This window comes from Sander vitreus, chromosome 7, assembly GCF_031162955.1.
Source record: "Sander vitreus isolate 19-12246 chromosome 7, sanVit1, whole genome shotgun sequence".
Taxonomy (NCBI): Eukaryota; Metazoa; Chordata; class Actinopteri; order Perciformes; family Percidae; genus Sander; species Sander vitreus.
In genome coordinates this window covers 31,863,262-31,885,246 of record NC_135861.1, presented here as the reverse complement: position 1 = coordinate 31,885,246, position 21,985 = coordinate 31,863,262, and the positions used below count along the sequence as shown (strand labels likewise).

The 21,985-nt window shown below is 41.1% G+C and overlaps 1 protein-coding gene across 2 annotated transcripts in view; it reads left to right on the top strand.

Moving 5' to 3' along the window:
* Positions 1 to 18,895, top strand: part of LOC144520390 (paired box protein Pax-7-like) — an 84,580-nt gene extending 65,685 nt beyond the window's left edge. For both annotated transcript variants that reach the window (XM_078254075.1, XM_078254074.1), the window contains exons 8-9: positions 12,107 to 12,374; positions 18,780 to 18,895. In XM_078254075.1, coding sequence (XP_078110201.1) covers positions 12,107 to 12,374; positions 18,780 to 18,895 — 384 coding nt within the window. The remainder of the gene's footprint in view (positions 1 to 12,106; positions 12,375 to 18,779) is intronic.
* Positions 18,896 to 21,985: the final 3,090 nt, after the last annotated feature.

Sequence of the window (21,985 nt, the reverse complement as noted above, 5' to 3'; positions counted from 1 at the left end):
GATCGATTTTATAATCGTTTCATCTGATCTGAGGCCGTATGTTTTGGACACTCGGGTGAAGAGCGGGTCACCGATCACCATCTGGTCGTGAGTTGGGTCAGGGGGTGGGGGAAGACTCTGGACAGACCTGGTAAGCCCAAACGGGTAGTGCGGGTAAATTGGGAACGTCTGGAGGAGGCCCCTGTCCGACAGACTTTCAACTCACACCTCTGGCGGAGCTTTTTGTGCATCCCTGTGGAGGCTGGGGACATTGAACCCGAGTGGACAATGTTCAAAGTTTCCATTGCTGAAGCTGCGGTGAGGAGCTGTGGTCTTAGGGTTTTAGGTGCCTCAAGGGGCGGTAATCCGCAATCAGCGAGAGCTGTGTCCGGATTCTTGGCAGTAAGTCGGACTTGTTTCAGGTAAGAGTTGGCTTCCGCCAGGGCTGCGCTTTGTCACCAATCCTGTTTGTCGTATTTATGGACAGGATATCGAGGCGTAGTCGGGGTGGAGGGGGGTTGCAGTTCGGTGGGCTGGGGATCTCATCGCTGCTTTTTGCAGATGATGTGGTCCTGATGGCATCATCGGCCTGTGACCTTCAGCACTAACTGGATCGGTTCGCAGCCGAGTGTGAAGCGGCTGGGATGAGGATCAGCACCTCCAAATCGGAGGCCATGGTTCTCAGCAGGAAACCGATGGAGTGCCTTCTCCAGGTAGGGAATGAGTCCTTACCCCAAGTGAAGGAGTTCAAGTACCTTGGGGTCTTGTTCGCGAGTGAGGGGACAATGGAGCAGGGAGATTGGTCGGAGAATCAGCGCAGCGGGTGTGGTATTACATTCAATTTAACACACCGTTGTGACGAAAAGAGAGCTGAGCCAGAAGGCAAAGCTCTCAATCTACCGGTCAGTTTTTGTTCCTACCCTCACCTATGGTCATGAAGGCTGGGTCATGACCGAAAGAACAAGATCCAGGGTACAAGCGGCTGAAATGGGTTTCCTCAGGATGGTGGCTGGAGATAGGGTGAGAAGCTCAGTCATCCGTGAGGAGCTCAGAGTAAAGCCGCTGCTCCTTCACGTCGAAAGGAGCCAGTTGAGGTGGTTCGGGCATCTGGTAAGGATGCCCCCTGGGCGTCTCCCTAGGGAGGTGTTCCAGGCACGTCCAGCTGGTAGGAGGCCTCGGGTAAGACCCAGGACTAGGTGGAGGGATTATATCTCCAACCTGGCCTGAGAACACCTCGGGATCCCCCAGTCGAAGCTGGTTAATGTGGCTCGGGAAAGGGAAGTTTGGGGTCCCCTGCTGGAGCTGCTACCCCCGCGACCCGATACCGGATAAGCGGACGAAGATGGATGGAGGAACAGATGCTTTCTGTTTGGTAACCATAGCTAAAACAATGGAGTTTGGACTGCTTGAATGACATCCGTGTTAACTGTTCTGCAAAAGGGTGGGGAAAATGTGTCAATCCAATGAGAAAGGGTTAACACATTTGAAAGAGGTGTCTTCTGCTCTGCTGAGACAGTGATGATGAAAACCGAGTGAATCCCAGTTGTTTTAAGCAGGTCAAAGCAATCAAGAAATACTGTAAGACAATTAGAAAGTCAGCCTATTATCACCTTAAGAATATATAGCCATGGGTTAAAGGTATAAGAGTATGTCTCAGCAGGATTTGGAAAAACTAGTCCATGCTTCTATCTTCAGTGGACTCGACTACTGTAACGGTGTCTTTACAGGTCTCCCTAAAAAATCAATAAGACAGCTGCAGCTGATTCAGAATAATGCTGCTCCAGTCCTCACACCAAGGAAGTGGATCACATCACTCCAGTTCTGAGCTCTTTACGCTGGCTTCCTGTCTCTCCCAGAAGTGATTTCAAAATATTACTGTTGGTTTATAAATCACTAAACAGTTTATAGCCAAAATACATTTCTGATCTACTGCTACACTATGAACCACCCAGACCTCTGGTCTGGGACACGTCTGCTTTCTGTCCCCAGAGTCAGAACTAAACAGGGGGAAGCAGCGTTCAGTTTTTATGCTCCACATATCTGGAGCAAAATCCCAAAAAACTGCAGGTCTGGCTGAAGACCTTTCTATTTAAGGCTGCCTTTTTTAAATCAAGTAACTTCATTTCGTATACCCTATTCACACAGGACTAGTAATACCTGGGGACCTGTAGTAATTTGTAATAATTGCGAAGGTCGTCTGTGATCTTATTCCAGTGTGAATCTGCCATGTCTTTAATTTGTCAAGTCAAAAAATCCACCGCAAATGACCTACTATATTTCACCAAAGACAGAGCTCATATGCACATCCCTTGGGAATCAGCATGATTTGGGGTTGGATTGGTTGCGTTGGACGTTATAAAGGAAAGTTTTGACAGAGCCTTGACATCATATGTGGGGGATAAGGTCAGTAAATTTGAGTAAAATACAGACTTGCTTATCCCTAAAAATGTGCCTCACTTAGCACAGACGTGGGGGAGGGGTAATTTCTAAATCACATGAAGTCCCCTGGGACTACTAGTCCTGTGCAAATAGGGCTTTACTGTAACCTTTACTCTTTACTCTTATTTTCTATTTTCTTTAATCAGTGTTTTTAATTGTTTTTAAATGATCCTTAATGTTTGACATAAAGAACTTTGAATTGCCTTGTTGCTGAAATGTGCTCAATTAATAAACTTGCCTTGCCTTGCAGAGAAAATATTCCAGACACAACAAACTGATATTCCGACTGCGCTGTCCGTCCATCTGTGTCTGTCTGTAGGCATGTTCATGTCGGTCTCTCTGCGATGCATTCAGGACCCAGCTGTCTGCTGTTTGCAGCAGCACTCTGCCTGTCAGCCTCCAGCTGAGAACCATCTCTCTGTTTATATAAGTCATTATAGTGAGGAGGAGCAGATATTAACACTGTCAGCTGCTGTTTGACCTGACATTTCTCAATGTCCCGCTGCTTGAGCAAACAGCTTCTGTCTGCTTCCATTGACTCAAGTCCAGCCTGTTGGCCTGAAATCATTTAAGCTAACCTGTTAGTTTGGTATAGTAAAGGTGGTAGGGAGGGAAGTGCAGTGGGGGATGTTGGTGCGAGGGAGATGCGAGGCCTTGCAAGACTGGGAGCATTTAGCTGCACACTGTTTCCACATGAGGAAGAAGCCCAGATGTGGATGTAATGGTGCACAAATTGGTTACCTGGAAATTGTGTATGGGCAGTTACTGAATTTGAGACATGCAATGAAAAATGTTTTCAGCAGTGGTTGAGTCTGTTCATTTTAAGAAATTAATATCAATATCTCAAAGTAACAGAAGTAAAAAACGCACACACAAAACAAAGACTATTTTTTTAAACGTTAAAAGGTAAGACCACTAAGAGTGCTAACATGGTAATGGTAATTTCTTGACACATTTCCACAGTACTTATTTCATCAGTACAACAGTATGGAGTTTGGAGTCCACTATCATTACAACCCGAACCCAGCCAGCACAACACATGTGGCAAAAGGCCACAGGTCGAGGTCTAACCTGCGGCCGCTGCATCAATGAGGAAACCTCTATATTTGGAGGACTCTACCAACTGAGCTACCAGGGCACCCAACGATAGCTTTTTAAATGGATTAATTCGTCAGATGATTATAATTAAACACAACGTATACATCTATATTTACTGTGGTGATACACTCCTGTCACATGTCAAGAATCTGTTGTTGCACTGATGGAATCAGTGCTGTGGAAAGGTACATGATACTGAATGTATCCAGACATCAGGTGCACAGGGAAAATTAAACAACAGGTCAGAAGATGGCTTATATGATCAAATATCCCCATATACAAAGACATGTCTCCATTGTTAGCCTGTTTTAAATGAAGGCCTGGTTCTCGGTGTAGTTTGGGTAAATGAAAGCCCCGACCACTATTTGACAGAATTGGACAAATTTGTCCTGTTTACAAGACAAAGTCTCAACTTAAGGTCCAACTTTCCATTATTCAGAGCAGAGCACCTGTAGGCTTCATGTGTAAATGTTGAGCACAACACAGTTTAAGATGGTCGGGAACTCTAGGAACATCATTTCAATGCCCTTCAATGTTTGATGTGAACTTCAACTTTCATGATTATACCCAAGGCTGAAATGTCAGCATTAGGGAGTACTACAACATGTTCAAAGACAGTGGCAAAACATAATTCATCGTAATATTGACTGCCGCAGCTGTGGGCAAGATACTGAAGCCAGTGTGTGAATGTGTGTGTGTGAATGGGCTGAATGTTGCCTGTAGTGTAAAGCCCTTTGAGTAGTCGTTAAGACTAGAACAGGCAGTCCATTTACCACTTGTGATAACATCACGGACACAAAGGTAACTGTTCATTTGTCTCTGGGTTTATCTTATTTTTTCTGATTAGGTATAAAATATGATATATGTCTTTCAGTTTAATAAGGCTCTTAATGCACTTGTTTGTTGTTCCATCTGTGTATTTTTATATTTCTACTTCATGCTATCAAATTTGATTTCTTTTTCATCATTGATGGGGGAGGCATTTTCAGGATTACCGCCTGTGACAGAAAACACATCTGCTTATAGTAAAATAGCAAAAGCTGATTGCATAATAACCTCTGATTGCATCAGATATTCTGCATTCAACACTGACATGATCAGTATGCTCTGCAATTACTGTCTCACTTACAATTCCATGGAAGATAGTGATAGATCCTGTGTGGCACCAGCAACATGCCAACATCAGCCTAAATCCCAGTCGCTGTATCCGCCCACAACAGAAGCTCAACCTGACACTGTGAGCTAAATCTACTTTAAATTTTAATTCAAATGTTATACAGTTACGTTGTGCAGTAGAAGTTATGAAGAATGACTTCATCCTTGACTGTTTGTTCCTTTCTTTCTTGTCCATCTCACCACGGTACAGTCTGCTCTCAATGACCGTGTACGCTCAACAATACGGATTGCAACTAGAATGCAGACCTTGGATGTGGATTCAATTTAGATGAAAGAATAGTGACCATGAGATGTAATGATTGGGATGTTTACAGTGTAAAAATCAACTTGTCATTGCTCTTAACGATTTTATGAAGACTCTATTTCTAAATTACCTTAAACTAGGGATACTATGCCGTTTTTTTAGGCAGTTTGCAGATGATCTGTATCAGCGTTTTATATGCCTCATAACCGATAAAGTTAATGAAATAAAAAGTGCTGTACTCTGGCTCAGCTACACCTCTGTGTCTGTCCCTCTGCTTCGGTTTCACTCACCACTGAGTCTGACTTAATGTCCCGCCCACAACACTATCTGACTCTCTTTTACTGGGTATTATCAAAGCCGGTTTACGGAAAGCCTTTCCACTCCCTATTCAGCACCATTGTACCGAATTTGGTTGCAGTTCCACCACAGTTCCACTGGGGGTGATCGCGGTCCAGTGCTAAATGAATGGGACTCTATGGAGCTAGACGGCTAAATTTGTCTCTTTCGCCTGATTGTCGTTGAGAAATCTCAGATTTGATAGTCATTTTTGCAAGTTCAACATGGATTATAGGTCGAAAGTTGAATGAACGAGTACTTATGTCCTTTCGATTTCTTACAGGTTGAATCGTTGACTGATACTATTTATCCGAAGCAGAACCAGAACGTCAGAGTGAATATTTCGGCGTAAAACATTAGTTAGCTAGTCTTTGTAGCACGTGTATTAACAGGGAGAACCTTACCTGTCAGCCGTGTTGTCGATGCCTCGAGAGAAAAAAGGAAGCGACTCAGAGCTTGCTGTAAAGCAGTATCTCTGGCCGTACGATGTGTATGACGTCATTGACATTTTAAAAGGCTTTTTAGAACAAAAAAGCCACTTAACACCCAGCAGTGTGTATTTTCTTAGCCTCCCCTTTCGAATGCAACATTCAAATTACTAGACAAAAAATGATATCCTGAGAAAAGTGGATTTTGAGGGGTATAGCTCCATAGAGTCCCATTCATTCTGCACTGGCCTGTGAGCGCCCCCTATATGGAACTCTGGTGGAACTGCAACCAGTTCAGAAGCCGGAAGTAAGGAGAGAGTGGAACTTCTTCCCTTATTAGAAATTCTTTGGTATTATGTTGAAAGTTTCTAATTTATGAAATAATTGCTTAAAGAATTTAAATAAAGTTTTGTGTTGGCGTTTGTAACATTCCAACATTTTAGTTTTGACTTAAAGATTTTCATTTTCACTGTAAATGCATATCGGTTCCAAATATTGGTTATTGTTTTCAATAACTACTAATAATCGGTATCTGCCCTGAAAAAGCAGTATCGGTTGATCCCTACCTTAAACATATATTTATGCACTTACATTTCTTGTTTCTTATCAGCTGACATAAATGCATATATATATAATGTAAGCTGAAATTGGTTGATCATTTCACCCACAAACTACTAGTTTGAACTAGTTTTTCTGAAAGGCCAGAGAAGGAGCGTAGTAACAAAGCAGGCTTTCACTCTTTCCTCAAGTGCATTCAGGTGTCACACTCATTTATACTGTACATACAAAAACTCATGGAAGTAGATATGTGGATAAAGAACCTTGCCTGTTTCCACACCGCCACACACCTGACCAATCTTCGTAAAGTGGGCGTGATTATCAGATTTTCTGTTTTGGAAAATTACACATTACCCAACAATTCTGACATCAGACAGCAGTGAAGGGAAGAAGTTTCAGATGGTGTTTGATAATCCAATAAGCACTTTGTTTGAAGCACACATATGCTTCCACATACTGATTTTGTTATAGCATCCTAAAATCCTAAATATTTTTAAGCGCAACATTTTGAAACCAGCTCAGAACCAAGCACCAACCTGAATGCTGAATAAATAAATAAGCCGATGTGGGGGATAGCGTTTCAAAGTAGTGTAGCAAGAGGTGGAGGAACAGTGAGGAATGTAGGAGATGGTAATGTGTGGTGCAGAGATAACTGTTCTCCTCTCATCTCTTCATCTGTGAAAGACTGCTGTACTGTTTGAGATGGAGGCTTTTCACCTTATCCACCACCTGTGTCTGTGTGTTATATTTCACTACCTTTCATCCTTTGAGTGGCATTGACTCACAAACAGCAAGTCTTTATTCCGTTTTTACTGAATATCTCTACAATTTCATACTGCATCTACAGGAACTCAGATCTTTGTCTGATTAACTGTTGGTGAACGGTCAGGCACATTTGGGTAAGGTAGCATATTCCTACAAACATTTATACAACAGCTGATATATATATATACATACAACATTTAACATCATTTAATGTATTGTTTGTGGCCTTTTCTTTTGCGGGGTGCAAATGTTCCACCAAAGTTCCTTCCTGAGACTATTTAGCAGAGCCACCGTCGCTGCGTCCGGAGCTTAGCACCGCCCAGGACGATTGTGATTGGTTTAAAGAAATACAAAACAACCCAGTGTTTTTTCTCATATCCCAGAATGTATGTGTGGTGTAGCCAGACCTTACTCCACAGCACTGTGGAGATAGAGCTGGTAATTAAGACTTTTTACATTCACCCATCAGTTTAATCTGGCAGGAGCGCAGGCAACCCAAACAATCTGACAGCACAAACACACAATTTAATAAATATTTTTTTTCCGTTATAACCAATCCATTACATTATAAACTGTGCCTAAAATCTGGAATGTACTGTATATCACCACAGTTCATAGGAATGACTTGCATCTGACGTCAGGATATATCTTAAGCCAAACAAAGCTTGTTGAATTGTTGAACAGTGTCTGAAACCCCCACACACCATTGCGATTAGGGTGGAACGGTACACAGAAGTCACGGTTCGGTTCATACCTCGGTTCAGACATCACGGTTCGGTTCAATACAATAGAGGGAAAAGCATAACAAAAATGCAGATTATTGTGTATGTCTCAGGCTGTACCACCTAGTGTTATACAGTCTATCCCCTGAGCTAGCTGCAACAGCCTTTAGTGTGTAAAGTAAGATGTAAACAGGAAACAAAGAGTACCCCACATCATCTCCAGACTCCATCTGTAACTTGCTAAATTGCTATAAAACTGGAAATACAGCATCTCTTATTTATGAAAGTGCAAATTACATATATAAACAATAATAACAACAACAACAAATATGTGGACGGGATAGCATGTTGTAACGAGGTTCGAGCACATGCAGCAAATACTTGAAGCCCTATTTGTATTTGTATTTAAAGGCTGGTTAAGCACTGTAGGGAGGAGAAGTTGGACAGTTTTATTTTGTCTCGTTCCAGCGAGATTGCTGAACAACCCCGACACACAGTCTTCGTCTTATCCACCACTCTCTCGCCTGTACTACTGTAACTGACCCGAAGACCGAAGTTTTCGAGGCCGGGGAGGCACCACGCGGGAGGGCATGACGCGGGAGGCTCCAGGCTTCATCCATACAGTCTCAAAGTCTTCCCAAACTTGCGATCTTAAAGAGGCCGGCGGGTCCTCTAACTCTTGTGGGTCGCCACCACTCACCATACTCGTCCTTTAGTGCTGCTATCTCTGACTCACTCACTGGACCGTCGACCTGCAAAAAACTGCATGTAGGCGGAGCTCGGCTACCTTCAGAGCTAAGGCGAGGCTACAGCTTAGGTGTCCCTAGAACCCGCGTATCTAACAGTAGTTAGTTACGCATTAAATTAATTAAGTTTTATTTATTTTTATACCGTGTATTCTCCGTGTAAATTCATGTACCGAACCGAGACACCCGTACCGTTTTGGTCAATATGAATACATTTACTGTTCCACCCCTAATTGTGATGTCATACCTGGCGGGGCTGCATCCGAAAATTATAGTAACTTTTCAAAACGGGTAATCTGCCAGGCACACACAGGTGTGTGGAGATATGAAAGTAAGCTGGGTTTGCACTTCTCAAGTTCCCTTTTCTCATTATTCACATAACTACTTCAGTCTCCTGACGTGTGAACAACATGTGAAACAATATGAATGTGTTCGAGGAAAAACTGTCTGAAAGTGTGCATCATTATCTGTTGTCTCTCCATGACAGCAGGCTTTCACCTTGCCTGAACATGTATGAACATGTTTTGCCATTTAGATGTGGTTTGACGGCCTTGATGTATGAGTACATTTGAAGCATGAGGCCTGGACTCTAGCAACTTGTATAGTGCAACCCAATATTACTAAATTGTACCATAACTTCCACACTACATACAGTGTTAGCTATGCTTGACCTTCCATAGAACTGGGACTCCAGCTTACATGGCTGCAAGATATAGGGTGTGTATGGGAGGGAATAGCAGTGAATGCATGCTGCACCAATGACCAGCGATTGAATAATAACAATTAATAGTTTGTATCACCTTTTCACCTTCACACACCTTCATTCTGTTTAGATTAAATTATTTTAGCTTAAACTGTTATTAAGCTATGAAAAAGAATGATGACCAATTCATAGAAATATTACCCAGGTTGTAAAACACTGCATGTGCTTATTCCTGCTGAGAAAATGTGTGCTGCTGTGCTAATACTTTGACACCACTGGACACCTTATGGATATTGTCTCGGTGAAATGCTTGCTGGGAATGTTTACGAAGCCCTGGCATTAGCTCCTGGCTACAGCATCTGTAAGTAGTACTGCTATCAGTAGGCTGCAGCTGCAGGAGCACACTGAGCTTAGAAACCAACAAAGAAGAGGGTTTCCTCTGACATGAGCACAAACAAAACAAGGCTTCATTAGAACAGCTGAGGACATTCAAATGAAATGAAAGGCTAACTCTGTCTGAAATGTTGATTTATCTGAAACAATGCATATTGTATTCATTTACACTTCACACTCCTTCATTTAGACTGACTCACTATATTACAGTTTCCAAGTCAATCATGTATGTGTCTGTCCTGTCTGCAGAAACCTCAGCTCTCAGGACTCTTAGTTAAGGTATTTTGTGCTCTGGTGGACACCAGCTTCCACATGTCTTATATTCTTTTCTTCTAAAGTTGTTAAGCATTTGCAATTGTGGCTATCAGTGAGCTTCAGAGGAGTATTTTATTCTTTAGACAGAGCCATGCTTGCTGTTTCCCCCTGCTTCCAGTCTTTATGCTAAGCTAGGCTAACAATGTCCTGACTCCAGCTCTGTACTTACTTACTTTTTTCGATTGCTAAACGACAGTGGTCACAACTGAAGCCGCATGTGCAAAGCTCTAACCACAGTCTGCATTACCAACAGTCACCTGAGCTAAACAGTTCACATCACCTGCAAAACTCATTCACAGCAACACAACTCTTCACACACGTCTCAAAACAGGCTCAGTGGAGCCAAACACTATGAACAATCCTCATCTAGATAACACACAATGTCGATCAGAACACACTGAGAGTAAAAGCACTAGTGTTAAACACCAATACAGAAATTACAAACTTTTCATCTTTAGAGTTTGAATAATTTAAGTGACTTTACACTAATCAATATATATAATTGATTATTGAGTAATATATTTTTTATATTTTTATTTTTTTTATTTTTTTTTGTCTGTAGTAATTTACGTAATTACTGGAAATGTTACAAACTAAAGGTACGTAATAGTCCAGAAGTTGGATGTCTTCTCTTGCCATGAACCTACATTATCTATAAATACAAATGACTGTGGTGTTCCCATTGCTTACACCTCCATTACTTTGTGAAAAACAGTAAGTGCGCAGCTTTACTATAGTAAAGGGAGCGTTTTTCACTTTTTGTTTTTTATTTGGTGTTTCTTTATTTTCAAAAAAGGCTTTATGAGCTTTCCTCTATATACTGTACATACAGTAGGTGTTCACTAACAAGTCTAAAACAAGGAACCATTGCGATCAGCAGTGTTTGAAATGCACCAGACTGAAATGTATTCTGTTTTGAATGCGTGGTTAACAGTTTTGACAGCAGTGTGTTAGCATTTGAACAACGTGCTGTAAATCCACAGTGTTGTGCAGGTTGTGGTTAAAGCCATGGGATAAGTGTGTAGAGTTTTGAAAACTGTGTTCAAGCAATGAAAAACGAACTACAGTTTGGTCCACATGAACTGCTGCTGTGCAGACTGTAGTTAGAGTTTTGCACGTTACTCCACAATATTGTTGAACACAATCTGTGTATACATTGATAAATCACTTTACTGTATGTAGCTGCTGTTACATTATGATGCTTAAGGTTCACAACATTGTCACATTACCTTGTTACCGGACGCTGGTGTTGCTTTTACCTTGTGAGTACACACGGTAAAACACGTTCTGTGGTTTTGAGTACTTGCCAGTAGTCTGTCTCTGTCTGTCTGTCTGTCTGTCTGTGGACAGATTTTGCCACTGCGCTAGCATCACAACCGTGTACGATACAGTCACACAACTTTACAGGTGTGTAGTTGAGATCAAAATGTTTGAAGATGGATATGGTCAGAGCAAGGGCACCAAAAGTAGGGGGGTAGGAAGTAGAGAAGTGGCCATTGGCATGTGTGTGCATATGTGTCTACACAGTCAGTCTGGGACAGTCTATGGGGTGGATGGGTGGATGGGTGGATGGGTGGCAGACGGCGTGGGGGTGCAGTCGGGGTGTTGAACAAAACTGCGATGTTTTCATCCCAGTTTGTACGGTCCAAAAACGTCCGAAGATAGCATCACTGGTCCACTTCTTAGATGTCCATACAGCAGGTTATGGTTAGGGTAAGCTTTCCTTGGACATTTAACAGACTGTCTGTATTTGGGAAGATCATGACTGGGTGGATCGGAGTCTGGGTTTTGCCGCTCCACACACAGTATCTGGTCGGCGAGCGTGCGCTGTGCCTCCTGCACGTTAGCCTGCGGTGCGATGTAAACACCGAATGTATTCATCAAAGTAATTGCTGACGTCTGAGAACACAATGGCATCACTAAAAAGACACACCCATTGCACAAGAAAACTGAGCACACAGCTGCAGTCAAAGTTGAAGCAGAAAATGAGTTCCTCCTCCAGGAGAATGTATCTTCTCAAAAAAATGTCAGACCAATCTGCCTGTAAGATTATGGGATATTTTGTGAGCAATGTTGACATTTTTGGCACTAAGGGAAAGCTCAGGTGGTCACCAAAATGCTGAAACAGATTTCATGGTGATCTTACTAGTGGTTCTGGGGATATCTTGCTCTGTACCAAAGTGTCTTCTCCTCTGTGTTTGCAGGTGATGAGCATCCTGAGTAACCCCAGCGGTGTTTCCTCACAGCCACAACACGACTTCTCCATCTCACCGCTCCACAGTGCCTTGGACTCCTCTCCATCCAACGCCATCTCAGCCAGCTGCAGCCAGCGTTCAGCTGAGGCCTCCATTAAGACGGTGGACAGCCTTCCATCATCTCAGTCCTACTGCCCCCCCACATACAGCACCACCAGCTACAGCATGGACCCAGCTATGGCTGCTGCCGGCTACCAGTACAGTCAGTATGGCCAGAGTAAGTCTGACACCTTCTACTTCAGACTAAACAAACAACAGCAGCATTGTGATATAGAGCATGTGCTTTACGACTCTCTATCACTTACTGATATTGCACAAATATAGCACTCAGTGAATGACTAGTGTTTGTAGTGGTTTAACTGAATTTCCACATTAATTCATGGACAGTGGATTGTTCCTTATTCCACCATACACCGTCAAAAATAATGTGACTTTGTTTTTACCTTACAGCTCATTGTTTATCAGTGTTGGGCAAGTTACTTCCAAAATGTAATACATTATAGACTACTAGTTACTGTCATTTGAGAGTAATTAGTTATATTACAATATTACTGTCTCTGAATTGTAATGCGTTACACTACTTTTGCATTACTTTTGAGTTACTTTCACCAAAATAACAGGGGAAGTTTGATTTGGCAGCTAGCTTGTGAATTTCACCACCGGATCAATAAAGTCTCCTCTTTATCCACTTTAGTACATCATAGATTATTCATATTTTGTATAATTAATATAAATATGCAAAGTAACTAAAGCTATAAAAAAATAGATAAGTAAAACGTATAAGTAGGCAAGTAGGAGAAAATGAAAATACTCAATTAAAAGTATGGCATTGTTGTAAAATGTTTGTTTGAATAAGAAATTCATGTTGTTTAGTTTAAACCACTCTAAAGGAAATGTTCAATTATAGTGTGATTAAAACTCACTATTTACAGTACTTGATTTACAGCTGATTTGTGAAAAGGTAGCCTACACAACCTTATTTAACAGTAATTTAGTTTTACTGCGAACCATCACAGGAAGTACTTTTATTTTGAAGTAGGCTACACGGAAGTTGTCTGTTGCTAGCTTACTGAGATGCAACATGTCCGTCAGGCTAGTTGTTCACTTTCTTGTTTGTAAAACTGCAACATATTGAACAGTAAATGGTCACAGTAAAAGACAAGCGTTTTTGGTCGTCATTCGAAGCCATTCCACTACAGGCATAGTTACTCTCCACGGCTGATAAAATGCAATGATATTTACGTGTAGCAAGCCTCAACATTAATTCCCGACATGTTTATATCTGTCAGCCGCTGATGTTGGGACATACATGCTGGCGACAGGAAAATAATAGGGCTTTTTTTTTCCTGTGAAGAAATGTGTCGCTGTGTTGGTGAATTCTTAAAAAAAACAATGCACCACTAAATGTTGCGTTAAAATGCGTTGTAACTCGCGTTACTGAGATTGTAACGAGTATAATATTACCGAAATGTAATTAGTAATGCGTTATATTACTGCGTTACAGCAAAAAGGAATACATTACTGTAATTATACTGTAGTTACTCCCAACACTGTTGTTTATCAATGTATAAACAATGTTTTTTCAGAATAATGTAAAATGCATCAATGCAGCATAACATTATATTGAACAATAGATTTCCCCCTTTCTTTCTTTTTCTGTTTTAAGTCACACTTCCCTTAAAATGTTCAAATGTTTCTAATAGGGCTGTCGAAATAACACGTTCATTTTGATTAATTAATCTGAGAAAAAATAACGCAGATTAATCCATTCCATATTGAACTTTGACCCAGAGCCATTCTAGCCACCATTGGACTGTAAAATGAAGGAGGGAGACGAGAATGCGCTGCCTGGATCATTAATTGGAACATTTACTTACAATTACTTACAATGCTGACAGCTAACGCTAAACGGTGTAAAGTGTGACTGTGTTTTACTGTAGAGGATTCAACACCGGGATGTAACAATCTGCAGCTGCCATTGTCGGAAAAACACAGACGGTGCGTTCAATGAAACTGGTAACCTACAGCCTCGTGGTGCATTCAAAGTTGTTGTTAAATGCCCTTTTCCCATCTGGTGGTTGTTTTCCTCACTCAACAGCAATTTACTAGTGAAATAAGTTATTGTTATAGTTATTACATTATTTTTAAATCATTTAATTTTAACCATATGGCCTAGCAATAAGCAGTTCTTTAATGTTACTGACTGTTTAGTACCCTTCTTTTTTTTTTCTTTTTTTTTACTTTCTTAAAAGGTATTGGTTAAGGCACCGGGCAAAAATTATGTATGCGATTAATTTAGATTAATTAATCACAGAGTATATAATTAATTAGATACATTTTTTTAATCGATTGACAGCCCTAATTTCTAACATTAACAACTGATACAACTTATCATCAATACAGCTAACCTAGCTTTATTGCAGCGAACTACAGTTAGCAGCATTTAGCAGGTACTTTATCAAAAACTAAAGTCATCTGTCGAAAACACAGTAAATTATCTCGGTACTGTATTCACTGTCATCAAAACTTTTAGGACATATCAATGACAAGTCCAAATGGTTACACTTTGCTTGAGGTCAAGGAAAATATTCACACAATTGTAATAGTTTCATGACAGCCAATGTCAAAACGTAGCACTTAATGACAGTTTAATGTGATGTCAACACATAAAGATAAATCGTTTCTTTAAGTTTGATAATTAGGCCCGGTTATATTGTCTTGTTTAATGTAAGTTGTCGAAACACAGATAGCTCAAACAATGCTAACTTTGCATTAAATGTTTCATAATTTAGTCATAAACACTTATAAAGACTCCTTCATGTTCATGACAGTGTCATGTCAGTCTTATGCACACCCCTTTAAATAAAGTGTTACCAGAAAAAGGCTTCATAGGAAGGAAGGATTGGTTTGAAGTAGGTTCACGCACATAAATCTTAAGGAAAGAAAAGTGTAACAATTTATGATATAAATGTATGATACCAATTGAAACAGATGAGAGAGGCTTTGTTCAGAGTTTTTACAGAATGGAATGTTACAGCTTCCCAACAAAGGAAAAATTGGCTTTCTTAATGGAATATGGAGTTTATACATATAAATAATTGTCCCCCATGGATTTTAAAATGTATTAGGACTCCGTGTCTTGCCAATTGGTGAGCACAGAACCTTTCATTACTTTTGAATTACAACAAATCCACTTTTGCTAGTTTGATGGCGGAAAAAAGGGTCCATGCGCCTGGCGCATGGTTCAAAATGGTTGTACTTAGTGTCTTCATTAATTTGTGTGTTTTGGGCGTAACATGCAATAAACCAATCAGTGTTATCTCCCATTCCCTTTAAAAGCCAGGCGCGTTTGTACCTTGGCACCTAGCATTGCTATTATGATGGTAGATTTAATATATATATATTTTTTAATCTTCTGCATGTGTATGTGCTGCTGCGCGTCCCTGTGTGTGTAACAAGCATAGTGTGCACGTGCTGTGCATAAGCCTAGGTGCATTTTACTAATGTGCTGTTAAAATAACAATGAAATGCTGCGTTATTGACTTTAGACCAGGTTTTTTTTTTGGTCAATGGCGCGATCACTCGCCGCTGCCTCAAGATAGCAATACGCCCAGAATTCACCTGAACACACCTCCCTGTAAGACCAGCACGCCCACGGGCGCACAGATGGGCGCAGGTGCATTCGCTATTTAAACGACATGGGCGATGGACGGAAGTCTTTCAATGAGCATTGCTGCATGTCGTAGAACAGAGGCACCTTTAAAGGTTAGGACTAAGGCTATCTGCTAACTAACTAACTTCTCCGTGGATGACAGACGCTGTCTGTAGCCTGAGACGGAAGTGTCACAGGACAAAAGGATTATTGAAAGCCACTGGGCTAGAAGTGCACCGCCTGTATCTCAAAGATCTTTGCAATTCTTTTAATACACTAGTGAAGGAAGCCTGGACTTCTTACTTTGCTAACTCAGCTTTTTCTTCGAGATACTAATAGATACTAATAGATACTATTCATGACATTGTTTCACTGCCGCTTTCTACATTACCATGTTTCTCCACAGATTGAAAAATTCCTACTGCTGTCTCCCACATGAAAGGCAGATGTGCTGCATACCCATCCACTACCCCAATCTCTGCACTGATACTGTATTGGCACTGAACATAAATTATGCATGCCAGCTTTGTCCAATATAAATGTTATTGTTAGGGAAATTGTATTGCTGTATTTGCCCATTTTATGTAAGCCCAATGGCTACCAACCCTATAAGAATGTCAGTATTAGACAATTCTGCAAAACCCTGGATTACTTCCAATAATAATGGCTTTATTTATATAGCACCTTTCAAAACAGGGTTATAAACTACTTCACAAAAATACAAAGTAATATTCCATCCCACCCCCCCTAAAAAAGAAACACATCAAATGTTACAGCAATAAGACTCAGGTTATATATAAAAAAAAACAACATGTCAGCTCTGATGCTATAACTGATCCTCTTTGATGTGACATTTGTGGTTTGGCTGTGGCCCTTCACTCCACCTCCCCCCCCTGCAGACAGATACTTCAGACATTTGACTCTTCTCTTGTTCTAATGCAGGAAGCTCCTGACAGATTAAAGTACATACTGTCAAAATAGTTGAGGCGTGTGTGCACCTATGTTTATGCATGTGTGTTAGTGTGTTAGTGTCTATTATCAGATAGGTTCAATCTTGGAGGCAGAGGACTCTCAGTGTGACTGCTCGACAGGGATTTAAGGTATAAAGCTGGTTGACAGAAAAAACAGCTTCCTTCAGAGGACCTCACTAAACCCTTGTGAAACAACACACACACACACACACACACACACACACACACACACACACACACACACACACACACACACACACACACACAGCTCCCCCTCTTGCTGTCTGGGTGACTGGCATCTTGGCAGACAGACCTGCCCACCCATAGGTGCTCTTCTTTCTGTTATTCCTCAGTACAGAGTGATAGTTTCCTTGTCTGTGCACGCTAGCATCCTAACTGGCATGCCTTACGTATCTCCCCCTATTTGCCCAACACACACCCATGCACTCACAAACACACTTTGTCACATCCCATCTACTGTCAGCCCTCCTCTATCCTGGCCTATGAAAGAGAAGTTATCAGCAGCTGAACCAGGGAGGTGCAGCATCCACCACTCAGACCGAAAAATATGCTGTGCATTAATGCCAGTCTTTCTGTCTGTGGAGCCAAACTGTTGGCTCCTTTTGTCTGTCTGTCAAACATAGTGTTCTCTTGTCAGTCAGTATGATTGGACATAAGAAACAAAAAAAAAACAATTCTGCAGTAATATAATGCATGTTTCAGTCTGGTGATATTCAATATTATCAATATTTTTTCTTCTTGTCAACAAATCTCAACGTGCAGCGCCAAACCAACACTGAATGTATCTACTAACAGGTATTGTGTGTATCACATAACACATCAATTAGCCACACTGTAGTTTATTTTGACTTAGTCCCTGCTGCCACAAATACTCACCGGAGCGCAACAACAGTCTGTCATCTAGAAATTACATTTCTATCTATCATTAGTTTTGCCACATGCGCTCTGGAGGAAACATAAATGCTGCTTGGGTTATGGTTACTGGCAATATTCTTTACCATCCAGGAAGTTCATGTGCGGCACAGAATCCGTAGGGAGGTTGCTGGAGTGGATGGTTGCCATACAAAGTGCAGGACTTTGAAAGCGTAGCCCGGGGTTCATATCCTGAGTCTCCTGGTTTAGGAAATGACTGAGACTTTTTAAAAAAAAAAATATATATATATATATATGTATTTGTGACCCGTTTTTAAAAATGTATGTCTTCAGTAAGAAACCAATGCAACTGACAGGCATGGGAAGTAAAGTATTGACGTAAGGACACAGCAGTCTTATACTTTAACACTGTCTGTTGGCATGAAGAATGATTCAATCGTTTAATATAATATATTATTATTGTATACCTGTGTATTCTGTCATACATGACCAAAAAATGCATGAGCCCATTAAAGTGCCAATTTTTAAAACAAAAACAAACAAAAAAAACTCTTTATTTGTCTCATACACAGTATAATGTCATGAAATGTAATTACTGCATTTAAACCCATCCTAAGAATTAGGAGCAGTGGACAGCTATACATACAGCAGCCGGGGAGCAACTTGGGCTTCAACCAGCTTTATACCAACTTGGGCTCCCCCCCCAACCTGCGGGTCCGGTCCATTTTTCTGTCAGTTGGGAGTTTAACCAGTTAAATGACTTGGAATGGAAAACCAACTCCCATTTCACAGCAGCATGAATGTGAGCAGTGCTAGCTGTGACATCCATAAAAAGGACTATTCATGCAGGTTATGACACTACAAGCTTCATTCTACAATGACTATGATCAGAACTGTAAATGGAAATCAGTGGAAATTGCAAAAATGCTGAACAATGGTCCAAGGCTTTAAAGGGGCATTGCACTGAATTTACATCCAGCCATCACGAGCTCTACTCAGCCTGTATAACAGTTGTGTACTGTCGTCTGTGGTTCTGTAACAACATGTACAGTATATATACAGAAATGTATCAGTAAGTGTGTGTCCTGTCTCTGATCTCCTCCAGCCGCTGTGGATTACCTGGCTAAGAACGTGAGCCTGTCCAGTCAGCGCAGGATGAAGCTGGCCGACCACTCAGCTGTGCTGGGACTGCTGCAGGTCGAGACTGGCCAGGCCTACTAGCACTCACCGGACATGCAACATGACACCTGGTCACCAGCACAACCCACACCTCCTGCTACCATCCATACAAATCTCCCAGAGACTGTGTGTGTGTGTGTGTGTGTGTGTGTGTGTGTGTGTGTGTGTGTGTGTGTGTGTGTGTGTGTGTGTGTGTGTGTGTGTGTGTGTGTGTGTGTGTGTGTGTGTGTGTGTGTGTGCGTGTGTGCGTGCGTGCATGCGTGTGTGTGTTGTACATTGGGCTGATTTTATACTTTATTTTATGCAACTGTTTCTCCAGGGTTTAAGGATTGAATGATGCAGCTGTCCAAGCTTTAAACATTCCCAATGGGACCGACCAAAGCTACTGTTAGGAATATTGTTTTATATTTGTTGTTCATATTGCACGACGGCTATAAACCAGTGATATAAACAATTACTATGTAAATCCTGAGCCAATCAATTTAGACTGGGTGACCTGCTCTTGAACTATTTGGAACTTTTGAATGTTTTTGAAAGTGTTTAATTTTCCATCCGATGATCATAAATGGCCTGTAACAGCAAACGAGACTAACAGTGAAAAGAACGCTCTTTTTAAATAGTTTTTATTAATGCCTTTGCCCGGGTCCGATACTCCCGCAAAGTCCCAAAATGATTAACGGCCGGCAGACTCGGCTCTACAGTAACACATTCTGACGGGTCACAGATTTCAGTGTAACACTGGTAAAGCCTGTGTTAGTGAGTATGCAGGTAAAAGGTAGCAGGAGATTTATATAGGCCTAATTGTATTTATCATTTTATTTTAGAAGTTATCTGTTATACTGGGGCGGTATCAGCCATAGTATGATTCCGTATGATATTCTGTCTGAGCAAAACGTTCATCGCAACTATATGACCTCGCGCTAAAACGATCTTTGAGACAGCAGGTGTGGTAAAAACACTACCGCTAGAATCAACACAAACCAAAAATGTCCTCATAGCTACTTTAAAATATCTTTACAAAAAAATAAACTGCTCTTCTGTGGGTCAGCAAACAACAATTAACACATCCTGTAATGGTGCATTCAGACTGAATGGCAATATAACTGGTGCAATATCTAGGAGTATCTGGCCACAGACAGACAGACAGACAGAGACAGACAGACAGAGGGACAGACACAGACAGACAGACAGACATCTGTTGGCATCCATTGTGCCATTGAATTGACATGAAATACAATTGTTAACGTCAATAACTCCTTCATTCGTGTGTTCGGCATTCATTCCAAACACACCTTATGGGAACGCAGCCCGGTTACTTTGCTGAGTCACCTCCACGATCTAATATTGAGTTTCATTCATTGACAACTGCACGTGTGATTTGATTACAGCTCAGGAATTTTAGCTCACATTTAAGTGTGTTGTACTTCTGACCTCTCGCAGCATCACAGCTGGTGGTCAGCGGAAACAAGATTTTGAGCTGGTGTCTTTGAGAAAATTGCCACCCAAATAAACAGATTGGTCCTGGCTTAATTTTTGTGTTCTAAATTCTAAACATTTCGTTCACTTTGAGAAGAATACAATTTCAGGGCAGCCCTAAATACATTGTATTTTTTATGTGAAACTTAACTTTATAGATACAAGATATTGGCAGTTTAAAAAAAGAAAAGTGTCAGCCTTCAGGAACCCGTGTGTGTGTGTGTGTGTGTGTGTGTGTGTGTGTGTGTGTGTGTGTGTGTGTGTGTGTGTGTGTGTGTGTGTGTAAGTATGTGAGGGAGATAAAACACCTCTGTAGCAGACTGATATGGACTATTTCAACCATTCCTAAAGAGATGCCTCTGTTCTGATACTGCAGTCCATCTTATCAACAGGAGCTCCTGAAGAGCTTTGGCAATAGTCAGAGGTCAAACAAAGCTTCGGACTGATCAGCTGACACTCGGTGTGACCATCACTCTACACCTGAATGCAGCCGGACCTTTCTCCAGGCAGCTTGGTACCAATCATGACACTTCCTTTCTTCATTTTCATTTCTTTTGATTCCAGTTCATTTAATACTTAGTACTTGTATTTATCTATGAAAACAACCACTGGGTTGTTCTATGACATGCCAACACCAACTGTTCTGAAATACTCTTTGGATAAGAAATGGATTTTGATGAGTTATCTGCAATTACAATTGGACTAGTGTTGTTTAATACCATAAGGAACTCTTCATTCTCGCTAATTGTGTTGCATTAAGGAAATGTTTTCATGTCATTTGCCCATCACAACTAAACTAAGTACGGTTTGGGATGGTTACAGATGCAATGTTTGCTATAGTGCCTATGTCTGGAATCCTAAAGTGTTCTCCCAACTCACTGTTGCTGTGTTCAGACGCCATACAGTTTACGGATGAGTTTCAACAACAGTGAACTGAGGGGAAAGTTGGGCGTTTCAAAAAAATCTGCGGTGAATCAGTCAACGAAGATAGCGTAATTGCTGAAATATTGGATTTCATTTGCCTCAACTACGGAAAGAACCAGGCCTTCATCTGGAACAGGCTTACATGAGGTCTGTATTTGTGATTAAGTATATTTGTTATCATATTTCAGTAAAATAAGCCTCTCTGTTTTCTGATCTGCTCCTGTCTTAATTTGCAGTGGACACAAATTCAACACCTCGTCTATGTTTACCTCTTGTCTCGATCAATTCTCTTCTTCGCTGTTCTTATCGTCACTGATAAGCGTGACAGAGAGTTTCGTTAATTTCCCGATGTTTCAAATTAGAACTTCCAGCAAAAAGCATAATCCTCTCCTTTTAATGTGAAATATCTGCAGGAAGTATTCCATTTACATCGACTCTGCAGAGTAGAGGCAACTGGAAATAAGTATTTGTCTTAACAATAGACACACTCAGTGTTTTTACCTGGCCATTATTTAAAAACCGGCTTTCATTTGAGAATTTCTGTCACAATGTGGACAGAACCTCTTAAATGCTAAAGTGGTACCCACTACACCGGTTCCAAAAAGGATTCCATTGAGGATGTGCAGTGCAGTCAGAGAGAGAGAGAGGGAGAGAGAGAGAGAGGTTTGTGAGAGATTCCACTCGGCATTGCTCAGGAGAGGAACAATAATGCTGCAAAGACGCCACCGTATC